This window comes from Sipha flava, unplaced genomic scaffold, assembly GCF_003268045.1.
Source record: "Sipha flava isolate LNK unplaced genomic scaffold, YSA_version1 41_pilon_pilon, whole genome shotgun sequence".
Lineage (NCBI taxonomy): Eukaryota > Metazoa > Arthropoda > Insecta > Hemiptera > Aphididae > Sipha > Sipha flava.
Genome location: NW_020273144.1, coordinates 1,164,829 through 1,184,504, shown reverse-complemented (window position 1 = coordinate 1,184,504; position 19,676 = coordinate 1,164,829). Strand labels below are relative to the sequence as shown.

At 27.8% G+C, this 19,676-nt stretch overlaps 1 protein-coding gene across 8 annotated transcripts; it reads right to left on the bottom strand.

The window, feature by feature from the left end:
* Nucleotides 1–5,901: 5,901 nt before the first annotated feature.
* On the bottom strand, nucleotides 5,902–19,075 carry LOC112688973 (synaptosomal-associated protein 25). Of its 8 annotated transcripts, none has more exons than XM_025562441.1 (8): nucleotides 18,847–19,075; nucleotides 13,470–13,624; nucleotides 13,097–13,138; nucleotides 9,344–9,392; nucleotides 8,210–8,327; nucleotides 6,821–6,949; nucleotides 6,523–6,667; nucleotides 5,902–6,067 (listed from the first exon to the last, which is right to left on the bottom strand). In XM_025562441.1, exons 2-8 carry the CDS (start codon nucleotides 13,587–13,589, stop codon nucleotides 6,005–6,007), a joined length of 666 nt encoding a protein of 221 aa, XP_025418226.1. In that variant the 5' UTR covers nucleotides 13,590–13,624; nucleotides 18,847–19,075; the 3' UTR covers nucleotides 5,902–6,004. The 8 variants fall into 8 exon arrangements, with proteins under 8 accessions (XP_025418226.1, XP_025418221.1, XP_025418219.1 ...); XM_025562436.1 differs by lacking the exon at nucleotides 9,344–9,392 and adding an exon at nucleotides 10,984–11,032 and having other exon boundaries at nucleotides 13,470–13,627; nucleotides 18,847–19,074; XM_025562434.1 differs by lacking the exon at nucleotides 9,344–9,392 and adding an exon at nucleotides 10,984–11,032 and having other exon boundaries at nucleotides 18,847–19,074.
* Between the last annotated feature and the right edge of the window lie 601 nt (nucleotides 19,076–19,676).

Genomic DNA, 19,676 nt, shown 5'->3' with positions numbered 1-19,676 from the left:
CTTAAATTAATGCGTACATACGTAAACAGTTTTTGTAGTTTGGTTAAATATAACTTTTTTCTGGGTTTTTTGAATACTAACGGAGAATAGTAGAATACTTGTTTGTCGGAAGTTTTGGTATGATTGATGGAAAAAGCCATACCGGACAATTTTACTGCTGTAATTACTGTGGGACTGAGATTTTAATGCGCTTAAAAACCGTGAAATATCCATTAAAAGTTCTAATAATCCCAAAATTTACAAAAACTTGAAATTCTAAAAATGCAAAGTATGCATTTTTTATAAAACCATATTAATAAATAATTATAGAAAATATTTAAATAAAAATGTATTTGAATATATATTTATAAAAATGTACCTATATGAAATGAAAAGTACAACTTGTGGATTTGGAATTTCTTGTTTAAAATCAAAGCCAATTCATATATATATATGTGTGTGTGTGTGTTATGTATTCTATGTAGTTATTTGTATTTTTCCGATAATTGATGCTGAATAAAGGAACAAAAATGCCTGAAGATTAAATATAACCGGAAATTAAGTAGGTGCAAATCAAATTATAAAATAAAAATATTTAAAAAAAAAAATGTTCAACATGTCAAGTAACACATGGGCTGAAAAATCCCGGACCTAACAAAGAAAACACGGTTCTTTCATTAAAAATTGACTTTATTCATCAACATAATCTCCATCAAGAGCAACACAATCATTCCAACGCCGTTCTAACATTTTAATACCATTCTTGTAAAACGATTTATTTTTTGTTTCAAAATAGGTATCAGTTTCATTGATAACCACTTCATTCGAGCGAAATTTCTTACCAGCGAGCATTTTTTTAAGATTTGCGAATAGCCAGTAGTCGCTGGGAGTCAAATCTGGAGAATACGGTGGATGCGGAAGTAATTCGATCTTTAATTCGTGTAGTTTTTCCATTGTTATTTTTTTTGACTTGTGACACGGTATGTTGTCTTGATGAAACAAAATTTTTTTCTTTGCCATATGTGGTCGTTTTATTGCAATTTCGGCCTTTAAATGCTCTAATAACGCTATATAATATTCACTACTGATATTATTTCCTTTATTGAGGTAGTAAATAAATATTATACCTTACTTATCCCAAAATACTGCGGCCATAACCTTTTCAGCTGATTGTTGTGATTTCGGGCGCTTTGGACGAGGTTCACCATTGCTATCCACTCAGATGACGATCGTTGACTCTGAAGTAAAATTATGGATCCATATTTCATCCATTGTAACATATCGACTCAAAAATTCTGGCTTGTTACGTTTGAACATGGCTAAACACTGTTTTGAACCATCAACACATTGTTGTTTTTGCTCAACAGTGAGCAAACGTGGCACCCACTTTGAACAGAGCTTTCTCATGGACAAATGCTCATGCAGTATAAAGCCAACACGTTCTTTTGATATTTTTAGGATGTCAGCTAACTCATGCCACTTCACTTTACGATCTTTTAAAAAGATTTGTGGATTTTTTCAATATTTTCTGATGTTACCGCCTCATTTGGACGTCCATTGCGTTCTGCATCATCAGTGTCTCCACGACCACGTTTAAAGTTAGCATACCAATGTTTTATTGTTCTTTCTGATAAAGCAGAGTCCCCATAACACTTTACAAACTATTTCTTCGCTTGAACGGTATTTTTTCTCATCAAGAAGTAATGTAAATTTAATACACGAAATTGGTTTTTATCCATTATTTTGAAAATATCAAAAGTACCACCACTTTAAACAATAACTCAAACGCTAATGAACAAATTGTCATGAAATTTTAACAACTGTTTTCTGTAAGTTCTACCAACTAAAATTATGTGAATTCCTCAATTCTAGAGCTATCTATGTTTTAGGTCCGGTACTTTTCAGCCCATGTGTTATGCATTAGACGATTTTAAGGGGATTGCAAACCATGATTTTCTTTCTCTTTCTATCACACGTACTATATAGGGATTTAGACATTTTCTATTTCTACATATCGATTGATCTATTGATACGATAAAGATTTTGAAAACTAATTTGAATTCTTCGTAATGTCTTCTTTATATTAATTTTTCCATTTTTTTGATTTTGTCATCCAAAATTTCACAAAGTAGGATTAAACAAATTGAAAACATAAAAATTAATTTTTGTATATGTTTTTTTTTGTGTGTCAAGTACAAAATTTAAAAAATGTGAAAAAGTCAATCTAAAGAAGATTTTATAATGAATTCAAATCAGTTTTCAAAATCCTTATCGCCTTAATAGATAGATCGGTACGTTAAAAATAAAAAATGACTAAATTTCTATATTGCATATGCGATAGAAAGAGAAAGAAAATCATGGCTTGCAATCCCTTAAATTAAAATGCACAGCTCTGGTATTTCTGTATAAAAAAGATATCTTTTATAAAAAAAGTTACCTATAAGAAAGTTTGTGAAGTTCATTAGTTGTTTTATATGATAATGACAACTATACAATTAGACATTACAAGTAATTCGTTCCTTAATTTGAGGTATACAATATCTGTATACTATAAATATATTTTATTAAACAATTAAACTAAAAACTCAATATTAAAATAGCGAATACGTACAGTGTGACTGAATTTGATATGACAGGGGGCATCGGCTTTAAACGACGACTTTTTTAATATTTACTTTCACGAAGTGTTCGCCTAATGATTAAAAATGTTTGCCATAGTCTGGGTCGAGTTTAAGTTGAAACCTAACCTTTTCTACATAGGAACCTACTTTTCACTAATACTCTACGTTTACATTACTATCTCATTATATTGCGAATATATTTGTTCGCCAATAACATACATACGTTTTTACCATGCAATTTAGACCTCATATAGGTATTGTTTGTTAAATAATATAGATAAGTGAGGCTGTTTAATATGCACCTTAGAATATTTATTAGGTACTTACTTCATCAATATAATTTAGTTTATAAACTTTACAAAAGTGTGTTGTTCATAAAGGTAAATTGAAAAGTATTTTTAGTATAATATTTAAATTTGCTTAAAAACCACGATTACAACTTTGTTAAAATAAACAAAATATACAGTTCAAAATGAAAATAGCAAATGTCCCATAATTAAAACCATATTAAGATTAATTTGAATAAAAAACGTGTTGATGCACAGCTACAGTTTCAACTACCTATCAACGTTTTAACACAGTAGACTATAATAATAGTTATACTTTCCACTTCATATTTATATCACAGATTATATCTATTGTAATTTGTCTTAATAAGATTTGAAAAAAATGGATACAAAGTATTACGATGTAAATATTTTAATATGTCATAGCAATATAGGCAAGGACAGATCCAGGAGGGGACGAGGGTCCTAGATGCACTAGTGCCCGATTGCACCAAACTTATCATTACTTATCTATCGGTAAATATTTTTAAACTTATGTAAACTTTTATCTAATGATAAAGTAAGCTAAAACACTTTATTATACATTGTATATTACTTATACAACCATTTTGTTGACAGTAAATAGTTAATCAACAATTCTAAGTTTACACGGACATTATGAGGACCTGACACTTAAATATATATTTGTTATATATCTACAATATTGTTAGAAAATTAATAAATTGCACTTTACACAACACTACAATATAAATTATAATATAATATAGCACGCACATATCTAGAATTTTACTTCGGAAGAGGGTGGATCATAAATTATAAAAATAAAATTAATTAAATAATTGAGAAACACCTTCTTACAAGTAAACTTACTTCGGTATAAACATTAAACAAACATAAATGTTATTAACTATTGTGGTAAACTGTTCACTGAATAATATACACGAAATATTTATTGGTACCTAATATTATTTTCAGAAATTAAAATATCACATTTTTTCCCCATAACTGAACATAAGTAAATATTAATACTTATTGCTATTAGGATAAGAAAAAAGTAATGTTCTTTATGTTATATTGACAGCAATCTATAATAAATTACAAATATATAAGATCACGTAAAGACTAGTTTTTCTTACTAAAAATAATTTTGCTTTATGAAATCAAATGAACACCAGTGTTTCATATTACTATATATAGTTTTTCATAGATTTAAAAAGTATCATTTGGATACTTTTATGATCCATCAGTTGCTTATTTATCATATTAGACTTTAATATATATATACATATTATAAAGAACACTCAATTTTAATTATATAATACAATAAAGTAATGTAATTAGTTTAAGATGACATGCACAGTATAATGAATATAAGAAAGGTAGAAGACAAATATAAGACAAATATAAGACACACTTGAAATATTAAATGGATAAATATATAGCTTACAAATGAAAACTCCACAAAAATAATAATAGCAATCATAATTGTTCAAAATAATATTTTACATAAATTTATAGATAATATTCAAAATAAATAATACAATCAAACATATTAAATTCCAACATAAACAAAGATATTATTGAATAGCATTGGACAACACAATAGTATTATTTTTAGGTTGGGTTATGTATTTTACTAAGAACAAGAAGACTTACGAGAATAATGAAAAAATTAATAAAAGTTAACAATACTAAATTCATTGAACTTAATTTTCACATTAGTAATGGTTAAATTAAAAAAAAATTACTGCATTTAGTTTGTTATAAACATCTATTATTCAAAAATGCAAAATTATTAATATATAATATCGACAGTAGTATTATGCAAATTTATTAATTTATAATCAAAACTGATAATATTAAATTTCTATTTTTGTAATTACCATTTTTTAATAATTTTAAGCAAATTTATTTAAAGTAAGAAAAGTACCATATATAATCTTTAAGCTGAAATAAATAAATTATAATTGAAATAATATAGGTTCAATTTAAGTAAAAAATTAATAATTTAGTCTATTGAATTTATTATCACTTTTATAATTAAGAAATATTACACTAAAATCTTTTATTCTAATAAAAAATTATTTAATATATTTATATAAAATAACACCATAATATTTCGATCGCTTTTTTAATCAATTCACGCATTCCTTAAACTAAAACTCAATAATTAATGACCTAGGAATAAATGTTACAACAATTTACTTAACAAACGATTGTGTTAATATTTTGAGCTATGACAAAAATATAAAATAAATTTTGCACTTTCTAAGGTAATTATTATAATAATTATATGCAAATGCTCCTTTATTATGCAGTCTAATATAATTAAATTATTATATGAGATATATTACTTTTATGATAAAATACATAAAAATGTAACAAATAAAAAAAAATATCTTAATTGGTTTATTTTTTAATAATATATTATTAATAATTTGGTGTATAATATGTAAAGAATAGGCAACAAATATTTAGTTTTTAACAAATTGAATTAATTTTATATCACACTATGAAATAATACTTTGATATTTGCTTCAAGAATAACAATAAAATAATTTAAAAATTTAAAAATATTTTTTATATTCCAGTTAAAAGTTTCATATATTTATAATTTATATTTTATACAGATTTTTATAAGTTTAATGGGAATTATCAAATATTTTTATCTTTACTAAAAATTATTGCTGAGTTTAATCCTAATAATAATAATAATGATATTAATGATGATTATACTAAACAAAAAATCACAGTAAATGAAAATTTAATTGTTGGACCACATAACACAGCTAATCTCTGTAACCAAATTTGCTGCCAGCCTTTTCTTCTTAAACAATATTAACAATAGTAAAAAAAAGCTAAAAATTATTAAACTAACCTAACTTTATATTTATCAATCAGACATAAAAATGTATGTAAAATATTTATAACTATAATAATACATAACAATAATTCACGATAAGTTAATTAATTTTTTTAAATAAAATTTAAAGAATTATCAAATTAAAAAAAAAAAATAAATAAAAATGTATATTTCTGATAGCAGCAGCAATAAAATAAAACCAATAGCCGTAGTAGTATAATAGTAGTTGTACTAACTATGTTTTGCACATCAAATTACTTGAGCAGTTCGTGTGCTCGCTGGTTGGCCACTGAAATTCTTGTTTCATTAGATCCAGCCTAAAAAAATATGTTGACTATTAATTATGTCAAATTATGAAATATGATACAAAAAACATAATTACAAAATTACACACATGGAAAACAAATGACATTAATTTGCAGTTTATCTGTTTAACTAATGCCTTAATCAACATTTTTTTTTTTTTAATTTCAACGTATGTGGATAAAGAAATAATTTTATATTTCATTACAGCAAAAATATTATTACAGCATGGATAAATATTTTTGGGATTTAAAATTCAATAGAATAAAGCTAATAAAAGATAATGAAATGGATGAAATTTATATATTTATATATATATTAGATTTCACACAAAATCCTCCATAATAATTAACTTATTTTTTTTTTTATTTAATACAAATAAGACACATAAAAATAGAGAAGTAGATGTTTTAACATAATTTTAAAAAGCTATTAAATTTTCTAAATATTTTTAAAATATATAAAATACCTTCATGTTTATTCGAGACACTTGTCTATTTTGGTTCTCCAATTCACTTCCCATATCCAAAGCCATATTACGAAGATTGCCAATCATAGTATTAACTTGACCCATATTTTCCTCCATTTCATTTTCCCGGGCATCATTTGTGATCCTATAGATTGTATAGACAAACAGGAAACATTCAGTATTAATTTATCGATTAGAATTACAACTTAGGATAAGTAACAGAAAATAATTATTATTTATATGATTTAAGACATATAAATACGTATGCTGTAATCATGAGTATTATTCAAGAGCGTACTTAGCTATGTAACCTCCTTGGGCACCCATGCCATTGCGTTCATCCATTACACGCTGTGGTTGATTATTAACCACTTTACCATCATCATTACCTCGCCACGTACCTTCATCTTCTTTAAATGAAGCAGACCTTTAACATGTAAGCAGCAATAAAAACTTTTTGTAATACATATGTTACCGGTTATATGGATAATTCAGGTATTTTACAAAATGCCTAGGCATTATGCAAATTGCCAACATATTTTGGGCAGTATAAATAAAACATAAGATTTTCAATATTATATTATATATAACCTAGGCATTTTATAAAATACCTAAGGCATTATGCAAAATGCCAATTTTTTTTTTTAGGAAAAGTACAAAACATTTTATAATATGTTATATTACATTAAGATTCTTATAATTATTATATATTATTACTCATATTACAGACAAAATTTAATTTTAATCTATAATTATATAAATATTTTACTTAAACTACTATTCACTTATTAAAACATGTTGTAAAAAAGTGACATTTTGAAGTGCACAAAATGTGATTTTTAAGGCAAATACACTTTTTAATTTGACACTTGAACTTACAAACACATTTTAAAAATCCTTAGCCAATTCTTGTGTATTGAATTTTTATCAATTCATTATACTGTTCATCAGATAAAATCTAGTATTAGTGGTCCAATTTTTAAAAAAATTTGTAGTTTGTTATAAAAATTTGACTTCATCCAAATCGTATGCATAATTATAACACCAAAACGAAACATGAAAATGATGAGAAAAATTACGATATTGTAATAAAATGATTAGTACGTTCAATATTATATCTCAGTGTTGAGTGGAATCGGTTTAAAAGTAGATACAGACACAACGTTTAAGTTAAATTAATAAACAATTTAATATCGTGAAATTATAATAATAATAATAAGATTATATAAAACGCACTTCGTACAACGGCAACCGGTCGCATGTCTCGACAGACTGTCTCCGTATATCTGTGTTACAATACCCGTATACATGCCACACCCGACATACAGAATGTGCCATCTCAACACTAATCGCTGGCAATAATAATGTATACATATATACTTAAAATTACAGAATGAATATAAACTAATACATACTAAATATACTGAGTGTATTGTTTAATTTCAACACTCAGAATTATTATTGCAGTAGTAAAAGAATATTAATCTTTATTGCGTTAAATCGTGAACGCACACTTACGATAAACGACAATTTTGTTTGTTTTCTTCATATTGCCTACTCCACGATTAGCATTTTATATAATGCTTAAGCATTTTGCAAAATACTAGATTATTCATATTGCCGATAACATATATATATTTATATTATAATAAATATTTGAATAATGAAATTTAATTATTTATCATACTTGTTACAAGGCAATACACATATTCCACAACATTTTTCCATGCCAGTCAGATTCTTTTCAGCTTCTTTCATATCAGCATTTATCTGGTCCATACCTTCTTCAATCCTGTCCAATTGTTCTGTAGTTTTTGAAAATTGCACATACATTCACACACGTACATAAATCACACGCATAAAAAAATGGATTAGACATTAAAAATAAAATAATATAGTAAAAAAATGTGTACAAAAGTGTAAATATTTATTGTTTTTGTGTGTTGTGAATATTCCTACGCCTAAATGTGATATAATTTAATTAGCTATACGCGCAACGTTTTTTTTTTTTTATATGAATGGTTTCAAATATTATCATAAATTATGTTTGTACTTAGAATTATAAATAATAATGATCGGTTAATCAAAATATGGTTTTTATATTAAAGAACATTACCAGCAGTATTTAGGTACTAAATAATTATTAGAATATATTAGAATACATTTTAAAACGTTTCCTCAGATTCGCACTTGTATTTTAGTCAAGTATTATTATGTAAGCATATAAATTATATTATGTTGTTGTTTCGTCAATTCTAATGTCATATAGTTATAATAAGGTTTCAATGGTGCATTAGAAATATAATAGATAATGCAATTATTTTTAATGAATTTATTATTATTTCATAAAGAAATTCGACTATTATAAATGAAAAATATTTTTTCTATTTTCAATAATATTTTTCAATCAAAAAATTATAATTCTATTGTTATATTCTCAAAAATGTATATTTGTTTAGATTAAGTTACCTTCAATAAAATACACCACTGAAAAGGTAAAGTTATGATTATTATTATGTATAATAGTCAAAGGAATAATGGAACATGTACCTACTTTTAAGTCATATATTTTTAATGGATGGTGAGCGTGAATAATTAAATTTATTTATTAAAATTATATATTATATTTATCAAACAAAAAAATTTAAATTTATAAATCAATTATAATACTTTTATTTTTTATAAAATGATTATGATGACAAACATCTAAAGAATGATAAAATCCAACTTACAGCCATTTATTGTGTCTCAATTTTCAAATTACATTATTATTTTTATATTTTGTTTGTTAACTCGATTTTTTTTATTTTATTGCTCTTACCCCCTTGTTCATCCAACATCACAAGAGATTTCATCCCGACTTCGTGGCTCTACACAAAAAAAAAAAAAAAACAACAACAACAATAATCACCAACAACAATACCTTTGTCGTAATGATGATGAATGTGTCGATGCATATTTTAAATTTATTTTATTCTATCTAAATATATATAATATTTATAAAAGTATTATTTAAAATGTCTACAGGGATTTTTATCTATCTATTTTGTGTATAATATCTATTTAGTTTGTCTAAGACATTTGAATGAAAAAGACATACACTATTAAAAATGTAAGTAAAATAGGGCAAACAATAATAAACAGTTATGATTTAATAAATAAAAAAAATTATTATAATGATAAAATTCAAACAATGACAACAACAAAAACAATTCAACAATATCAACAACAACACAACAACATAACAACTTAATTACTACTATAAAATGTATAAAATGCTATGCAAAACGAGGAAAAACGTTAAATATGTTTAATAAAATTGAAGTTTTATGAAAATAAATTTATAATGAAAAATAATGATAGAATACACACACACACACTTGTGTTTTAATATTAAAAATTTATTTGTACCCAACTAACATTAATTTTTTATAAATTTCCTATTATTATAGTTCCATAGATGTTTTATAAATTACAATTATGCTCCAATGAGTATAGTTTATGCAGAAATAAATTTGAAGCTAATCTATATTATATAACCTTATAACCTTAGACAATATAAGTCTTACCGCCTTGTATGTGCAAATTTTCTATGGTTTTTGTGCCAACATCTACACTCTACAAATAAAATATAAAACAAAAAACATAAATTGCTAAATAGACATAGTGAAATCAAAATTAAAATTAAAAATAGTTACAAAAGCAAAATACTGAAATTATATAAAATGTTAGTATAGCAACAAATAAAGGCCATATTTAGGGAAGGTACAATTAGTTATTACTAAATGTAAATATGAAACAATACAAAAAATATTTAGTAATTAATTAACTAAATATAAATAATATTATAATTAATTTGTATTTATTCTGTGCATTGTCATTTGTCAAATTTGAATGACTAAAATATAAGAAGTAATTACACATTAGTTAAGTGCATTAAGGTACACATTTAACTAAATAAAAAAAAATTGTACCCTTCCCAATATAACACAGATTAAAAAAGCCCCTAATGTATGCAACATTTTTCTGAAAACCTTTTCCTGTTACTAATGTATGTGTAGTGACGTGATAAATAAGACGTATTTTACATATATATATATATACTAACCATTATTATTATAAATCAGTAGTATGGTTTTTATTTATACTTGTGAATCTGTAATTTAAGTGCTTTGTGAAACACGGTCGGTGGATACTTGAAAATCACCACCGCCAGTAATGCTCATATTATTTAATATTTTAATTTATTTATTTTAAAAATTTTTAAATAAAATCAAGTAGACACACAATGTGAGGAGCGCGCATGCACTTTTTTGTGAACCAATATTAATGTGTATGTGTATATTGTATATGGTTGAGTTAGTGTATATGTGTGTATATGAAATTGTGTCCTTTTAGAGTACATGAGATCCTGTAGCAACGGCAACAGCAGCAGCAACAAGAACTTCATCATCAACTCACCTCCCTGGTCATCGAGTGCGACTAATGTCCTGATTCCGGCCTCCTTGCTCTATGATTGTAGTATTGGAGTATTTGAAAGTAGAAGAGTGGTAGTAGTGATGGTGGTGGTAGTGGTGATGGTGTGGTGTGCGTGTGACAGAAAAAAAACCAATAATAATAACATTATATGAGAGATAGTGTATCCTATTCATTTTTGTATACATATATTATGGTGTGTATTATTTTTGATTATGAAATTTAATAATTTTTGATAAAAATTGCAAAGTAAATAATACTTTTAACTATCTTGAATTTTATAAGAAGTTATTAGATTCTGAGCGGAGCGAAGAATGAATTGGTTTTACAATGATGTTTCTTTCTTTTTCTTTTTTATTCTGTAAACACTTTTTCTCCCTCTAAACTTGCTCAAAAGTATTAAGTGTAGCATATTTTCTGAAAGGTAATGTTTTTGAACTGGTACTTTAGAGAGGTCATTTTTCGATTTTCGAAACGGTACTCGAAATAAAAACGGTTTAAGGAGAAAAAACGTACGATTTCACGAATTTATAATATTAAATAATTACGGATGTTTTCTACCAGAAATATTGCTTCAAATGAAAAATGACAAGAGAAACTTTTTTGTTGTATTTTGGATTTTGTTCCTTACGGTTTTTAAAGTTCGGAAAATTTTAGCCATTTTTTAGCTATTTATTGACATTTTAATTTTGGGTTGTTTACTTATATTATCCTTACCTAGATATGACAAAATTTTCAAAACATTTGAGCGACTTTTGAGCTTTTTCCTTTATTTTATATTTTTTTTCATTTTTATGATATTTCCTAATTATAAATTATAATTATAATTATATGAATTATCTATTTATATAAATCGTTTTTAAGTTATTCTTAAAATGCTTTGTTTATCACCATAGAAACGAATAAAATTAAATAAAAAAGATTCCCTCGTCCGCTCAGAATCGTTTTTTATCGAATGCAATCATTGCATTCAAATTGAATACAGTAAAATTACACTATCCTGTCCGAGGTTATTTTTAATTTATTTCTGTAAAGTTATGTGTGTAAATTTGTTCTTATAATAAAATAGCATTATTCATTTTTGAAACTGGTTTTTGTCTAAATAGAAAATATATTTTTTTATATATACATAATACATAATATGTTACACATATATTTATATCAATAAGTTTATCTAGATAAAGATATATAGTATATCTCATGGCAAACATTATAACTCAGATAAATATTTGTGATAAAATTGAAGAATCAAGTTTTTGTACATAAATTTAAGATAACAGCCAAAACGAATCAACTTTGTCCACATTTTATAGATATTTATCTTAGCTACAACATTAATTACAGACCATTTTATATAGTGTTTAAAATAAAAGGATCAACTATTATATATTATATATATTATATATATATATATATATTTAAAGTGTTTATTTCAACAAATTATTCTAACTAATATTATTTTATATTTTATATATGAGTATGTATTTGTATGAGTTGGCATTTTGTGAACTTGTATTTTACTGAATATAATATAATTATTTGCTAAAAAGACAATTAAAATGTGTTTGAAAATTAAAGAACGAATGTTATCAATATTTTAATTTGAGAATATAACAAGCAAATAATGCACAAGACAAACACACACCGACATGCAGCAGCAGCAATAGCAGCGGCAGCAGCACCAATAGCTTTATTATTATACAAAAATATATGTTATATTTTACACGCACACCTATAAACCCAATTTTGTTCATACTTTAGTAGTTAATGTTTCTATCCAATTCAATGAAAAATTATTATAGATATAAAGACAATATATAAAATATTATTCTTGTAATTCAAGCCCAATATTGTATTTTGAATATTAAAATGTTAAAACAATACTTTAATGCGGTACAAAAAAAATTCAGAAATAACAAATATTAATAAACACAACATTTTTTTAGTATGATTGAAACATTATAATTCTAGAGAAATATTAAAAAAATTTTAATGACTGTAAATAATAGAAATATTATGTACTTTAAGTAATTATACTGTTAAATAAAGAATGGTTAGTTGAATATGTTTACTAAAATATTTAAAAATAATATCTTACCTCTTCACATAAAGCCAACATTCTTCTGGTGCTCTCAAGAGACTAAATTCATGAATGAAAATAATAAAAAAAAAGGTATTAATAAATATTATAAAATATATTATTTTATTATAATCAGCAACATTTAATTCAGGTTTGCCAGTATCTATATTAATCAGACCAATAATAAATTAGGACTGGATAATTTAAATCAATGCTGTTAAATATCTAATATATAATATTAAAATTAAATGAGTACCCATCTAAAAGGTACATCATTACTAGGAATTTACCAAATGACCCTTTGAACCTGGTATTCAGCACCATTTGTTTTACATTGAATAAGACAGTTGTATAAAGAATATTAAAAAATAATAAATCAAAAATTACTCACTTCATCAGTTACTTCTCCAGCTTTCATTTGAAGTTCTTGAAGTTCAGTTTTTGGTACAGCTGGCTGCGCAGAACCACCGTCTGGAGACATTGCTGGATTGGATTTTTTTGGTGCAGGCATGATTTAAATTGTTTGAAGTGGTTTTTTATGTGTTTCTGCTGAGGTAAATTTAATTTAATTAAAGTTGAATAAATTTTTTAATATTAATTTTTTTAATAAACGAGTTATTTAAATCAACAAAATATATGACGAATTCAAATATTTTAATATTTGAACATAGTACACGCGGTAATCATCAAATCACTTAATTTATATTTGCTCTAAGTAAATAATCCAATAGAATAATGACTTAAATATTATAATATCTAGAATTCAATGTAAACGTCATTAAAGAGTTAACACCCATTCGATGTTCGGAATAAGAATATGTGATAATAAAAATCACTACTAAAATGAGATGCAGTCTACTATCTCCGTATCGTCACAGTTTAATGATAAGAAAATATTTACCAAGACAACTAGGCAACTAATCTGATTAATTAATATCAGTCAAAAAGAATAGAAAGTATAATTTATGTGCTTTTTATTGCTTTCGAATTCACGAGACATAATTTAATCACAGAAGAGTAAGTAAAAATGAAAGCGACTTACATCTCAATACAGGAATGTGACTAAGAGATATATTCTCACCGTGAGGTACGAACAATAAATCAATGCATATTAGTAGAATATATACTGCAGTCTACAACAAAGATAAAAAGCGTACTTTTTGGTTAAAATTAAAAATAATTATGATTTTCAATATACCTTCCGACTTTCGCGTCGTAACAACGATTTGTTTTCACTAATTTTTATACTGTGAAATGCGAAAAAAATAAAAATGTTTACTCGAAGGCCAAACTGTACAAATATTTAACTGGTAAAAAAATCTGCACCGAAATTTTGTCCGTGTCCCCTCTCTTGTGGTAAAATTACTATTCGTTTTGTCTATATTATTATGGTTTATGTGTAGGTACAATTGAAGGTTATTACTAGAGACTGTATTTATATGCGCTTAAAATCTTAAAAATAAGATGTTCTTATGCTTTATAATTTCATAAAAACAATCTTTTATATGTATGAATATTCTGTTTTGAAAAAATATGATTTTTTATAAAAATGTATTAAATGCTGGAAAAACAAATAAAAACTATACATTTTTCCTTTATTAAAGGAATTATAATATAGTTGAATTTATATGAATGCATATTATACGATTTAAAAGATGTTTCAATTATTTTAGTATTCTTTAATAAAATAAGTATATGGTATATGGTTTAAATGTAGGTTGTCTTGGTAGACATTTTACCGGAGATTTTAACTAAAAACTTAAATATAGGATTTTATTTTATATTTGTTTCCACGTCAAACCAGATTATTTTTATTTAATTTTTACTTTATAACATAATATTTGTTGTTTTTAAACAATATATTATTAAAAGTATTTTCTAGCTTTCCAACTGCACATTACGAGTGTTTATATATTAGTGCATATTTTATAATATATTATTCAATTTTTAAAGCAATAATATTCCTTATTTTATACATTAATTATCCATCCATCAGAAATGGCTATCAGATATATTTCGATACATAACATTTGATTGCATTATTTTTTCCATTTTTAAACTCGTATCTACTTAACTCTAAACTCTAGTGAACGCAGTGGTTCGGAAAGATCGTCTGTTGGCAATGCATTCGACCAAATCAACGGCATTGTTAACCTACGGATGAGAAAATATGATGTTAATGGCGGGATCGATCCCCTATCTACGCGGTCCCTTGATACAGCTATTGGACTATCACAGGTCATTGGAAGTGGGGGTGGTGGCGATGGCGGCGGTAGTTGCGACGTCGCGCAACCTTGACCCGATTACCGCCGCCGCGCCCTTCTATGCGTCTTATACTTTTGTAAAATTGCACGTTATTTTCGCGTTGTTCGGACAACTTGAACTAACTGTAATAATGTACAAAGGAAAAAATTAAAAAAAATATCTACAGCGACGTCGTGAGTTGTTATGCGTTTATTATAAACTGTCAAGTTTCGCTCGACTAAAGCTCGAAACGCAAATTTACACAAATATAATATAGCACTACAGAGGGTGAGATTTTATGCGATTTTTTTTATCACAATACCTCCGCTCATACATTAACATTCGTGATATGGTTTCGTTAGGTGTGCGGGATATATTTGATCTAGCACATTACTTGATTTATATGAATATACGGGATATATCTACGGAAGCTTATGCTCACTCCTCTCCTTCCTCCAAAACCGAACTTTATTTCCACCGCTGACATATAGCAAAAATATTGTGTACTGAGCGGAGTTTGGTTCGTGAGAAAATATTCACATTGCTTGCTCGAAAAGTTATAAGAAATTCTATTAGGAATGTCCACCGAGGTTTATCTTTTACAGAGCCATAGTACTACTATTTTACTATTTATTATTTTTATATTGTATAATTTATTAACAATTTATAATGTCTATAGTTTTATCGAATTATTTAGACGATTGAATCATATAAACTCAACTAGTCTATCTAGGTAGTCCAGTTATTATTCACCAAAGATAAAATTGTTAGTTTGATTAGCAATTTAATGTCTGTTATTAAATATCCATAAAATTAATTTAATAAGAAATATGGCCATTTTAATAATCGTATGAATATATTTATAAAGCTAGATATTATTTTACCAATTATACTATTTATTATAAAATGGTACATACTGTTATATACTAATATAGTAATATTTTATTTGATAAATATTATTATTATAACTCTGTTTAATTTTATTCGTGTCCCACTAAACACTAAAAAATAATATACCTACTTATATTATATTTATTGGTCACCGTATGTTTTTTTTACATGTTAATATAATAATCTGAAAAAAATATGCTCGATACTTACTATAATTATAGTTATACTATTGTATACAGACAAATGTCATAACAGTAATTATTGAGATCATTAATAGTAGGTAATTGTTTTAGTGAACTATAGTTGACAATTTTTGATAAATCTATATGCTTATAAAAAGTTTTATCAAATACGATAACTATAAAATGTTAGATTAAGAATAATAAAATAATTTTGAATCATCCGTTGAAATTAGCATAGAAAACATTTATTGATAATGTCAGTAGTATCTAATACAAAAATTAGTACTTATTTATTTTTGAAGTAAAAATAAAATAGTAAAAGTAATGAAACTTACAAAAGACGAGTTAATATGTAAATTAATAAATCATTATCTTTGACAAATATTAAGTAAACTTTTAAATTTTACATTTTTAATTGCATACCTACTACAATTAAAAATTAGCGTTATATAATAATGTATCTACTACATTTGTCCATCTCGTCGAAATAATTTGTAAGTTAAACTCCGAACCAAAGATATCCAACCTCCTAAAAAATATTTCAAAATGTAGACAAATAAACCTCATGAGGATTTTATTACGTGTCTAATAAAATAAACGATAGTCCTAAATTACAAATGTATTATATTAGTTTAACGCCACATAGCTAGTTTGTACTTTGTCATATATGCTGTATGTTTATACTACAAGGAACGTAAAATTTGCGTTCACAATGCTAACTTAATGCATTTCTATATCGAATCAAAGCGAATACACTATAGGCAGGGCCGTATTTAGGAATTTGATAGCAGGGGGCAACAATAAAAAATGCTTCATTATACCAAATACAAATTTCTGCGGGTTGAAAAGGATCTTTCTGAAGAACAATTCGTTGCTGGTGTACACAACAACATTCTAAATGCAATGTCAACATAAGGATAGATTGTTTGTAAATCTTTGGATCCATCAACAGTATTCGACCGTTACCGAGTATATGTCGTGATTGGCGATACATATTTTTTTTGAGATACACTTTTTATTTTGTAAAGAAGTTTTATTTCAAAAATATTAGATCATTAAATATTGAAAATATAAAAAATTAGCCACCCGGGGCAATAGCACCCTGTAGCTCCCTCCCTAAATACGGCTCTAACTATAAGTGTTTATGAAGTTTAATTTACATTGAGATCATTTTGAACGCAACACAAACGGGGCAATTTTAATACATGCCCGGGCTTCAACATCTCTTTTTGTTTTCGAAAACAAAAATTATCCTGCGCAACTTGAGTCAACAAAAAGTTTTAGGATTAAAAAGTACCACCGATATACCGGAAACACCAACTCGATGTTACACGAGTGGGTTACAATGGAACGGATGGTTCGTCGGTAAAACGGATATAGCGTCGGCGAACCGCTGTCTAGCAGATTTGCGACCCCACCAACGCTATGATACACGAGGGATGTCGAGCACGACGCATAAGTACAACAAATATGTCCAAATATTGCCAAGTTAAACGTACGTCGGCAAAGCATGAACATCAAATATAACACCCACAGACGAACAAAAAAAAAAAAAACTTTATCACACCTACAGCAAGATAAAAAAAAAAAACTGAACGCACAAAAACCATGTAGGCGCGTACTTACATACCTACCATACGAGCTTATGCAGCGTACGTGCCAGATGTATTTTGTACACACGCGAGCGGAAGATGGAAAGGGGCTTGTGTTTTCGCGATACCATATTTTAATATTGTACATACAATGTAATATTATAAAACCGTCAGGTAAATAGGCCGTGGTAATTACGGGTTAAACAAAGTGATACCGTAATCGATGTTGAGCATATTATAATTACGAATGTGAACAAAAACGCGCGCGTTGCACGTACAATGTTAATGTTACGAGAAGGATTAAAAAATGGTCGAAAGAAAAACAACTGGAAGCAATGCGCGTATCCGAGCGGAACGTGACGAGGTTCACAATACTTTTGGAACGCTCTGCGGGTGGCTATAACCATTGGTTTAGGAGTATACTGAAATATTCTAGAACCAATGCTACAGCTCATAGCGAACCGCAGTTGTTTTGCGTTTCGCGACTCGTGGACGTATCGCGTGCACCAACGGCACGTCGAACGTACGGAAACGACGAAATACTTGCACCCATCACGTCGCGACGTGATGGGTGCAAGTACTTCGTCGAAACGGGCTTGGCTCGGAAGCGGCACCGCGACGATGACGGGTACGGTGGAATCGGTATTGGTACGTAGCAACGCCAAGAGAGCGACGTTAACGTGCAACGGAAGAGCACAAGGACGAAACGCGTTAACAGCGTTTAACAAATAGAACATTTTTACATCAATAGGTCTAACATACAAAACTACGTACAATAGTATCACTATACAATACAAACGCGTCCGTACGATTATCGTAATCCGTAAACGCAGTTCACGCGTACAGTTTATTTGTTTACCTAAGATTTCGGAGCTGCTCGTTGCGATGAGACTGCGACGACGGGACCACCACCAACGTACTCGACGGGTATCGGAAGCCGTCGAGGTAGCGAGAACGCGCGCCGCGAGTGTATGTGTGTGTGCGTGCGCGAAAAATAACTAATACCGGGTCCGGTGCTGGTTTGGAACTGTTGCGGAAACACAACACCTAGCCCGGTTGGCGTCTGGTCGTAGTACTGCCTCCCGCGCAAAGCTCGTAAATCACGGTAGCTGCACGTCGCGTGCCGTCGCACGGGCGTCCGGCGCGTGCGCCCTGGGTTGCCGGCGGTTTATCGCATGCGCCAAAGCCGCTCATCGATCAACGGCGCCGTTCAATACTCCACCGCCGCCTCCGGTGGCTGTAACGTAGTCGTCGCATTCCCAAATTAAGCGAGTTGCGCGCGCGCTGTTATGCCGAGTTCACGCAGACACGACACCAACTAAAACCAAACAGAAACTCTGTGTTTTTCGGCAAAATCAAAACATTTCTGAAACAATCGTGTTTCACGTGTATAGGTCCGCTCAAACCGAAGCGGTAGCGGAAGCGAAATTTAATGTCCATACGTTTTAATACGAGCGCGCTCGCCATTGGCGAAATTAATACCGCGGTGTAAATTTCACCGCAAGATTGAACGCGGTATTTTTATTTTTCGCTGCAGACACTATATTTTTCGCTTACCGCTACGATAATCAGTTGTGAATTCCCAACTATTGCAATGCACTATCAGTTGTTGTAAATTCTATTTTTTTATTTATTCAAATAGACGAGTGTAAAACAAAAGGTACAGGTGTTTACATAAAGTTAATTGTT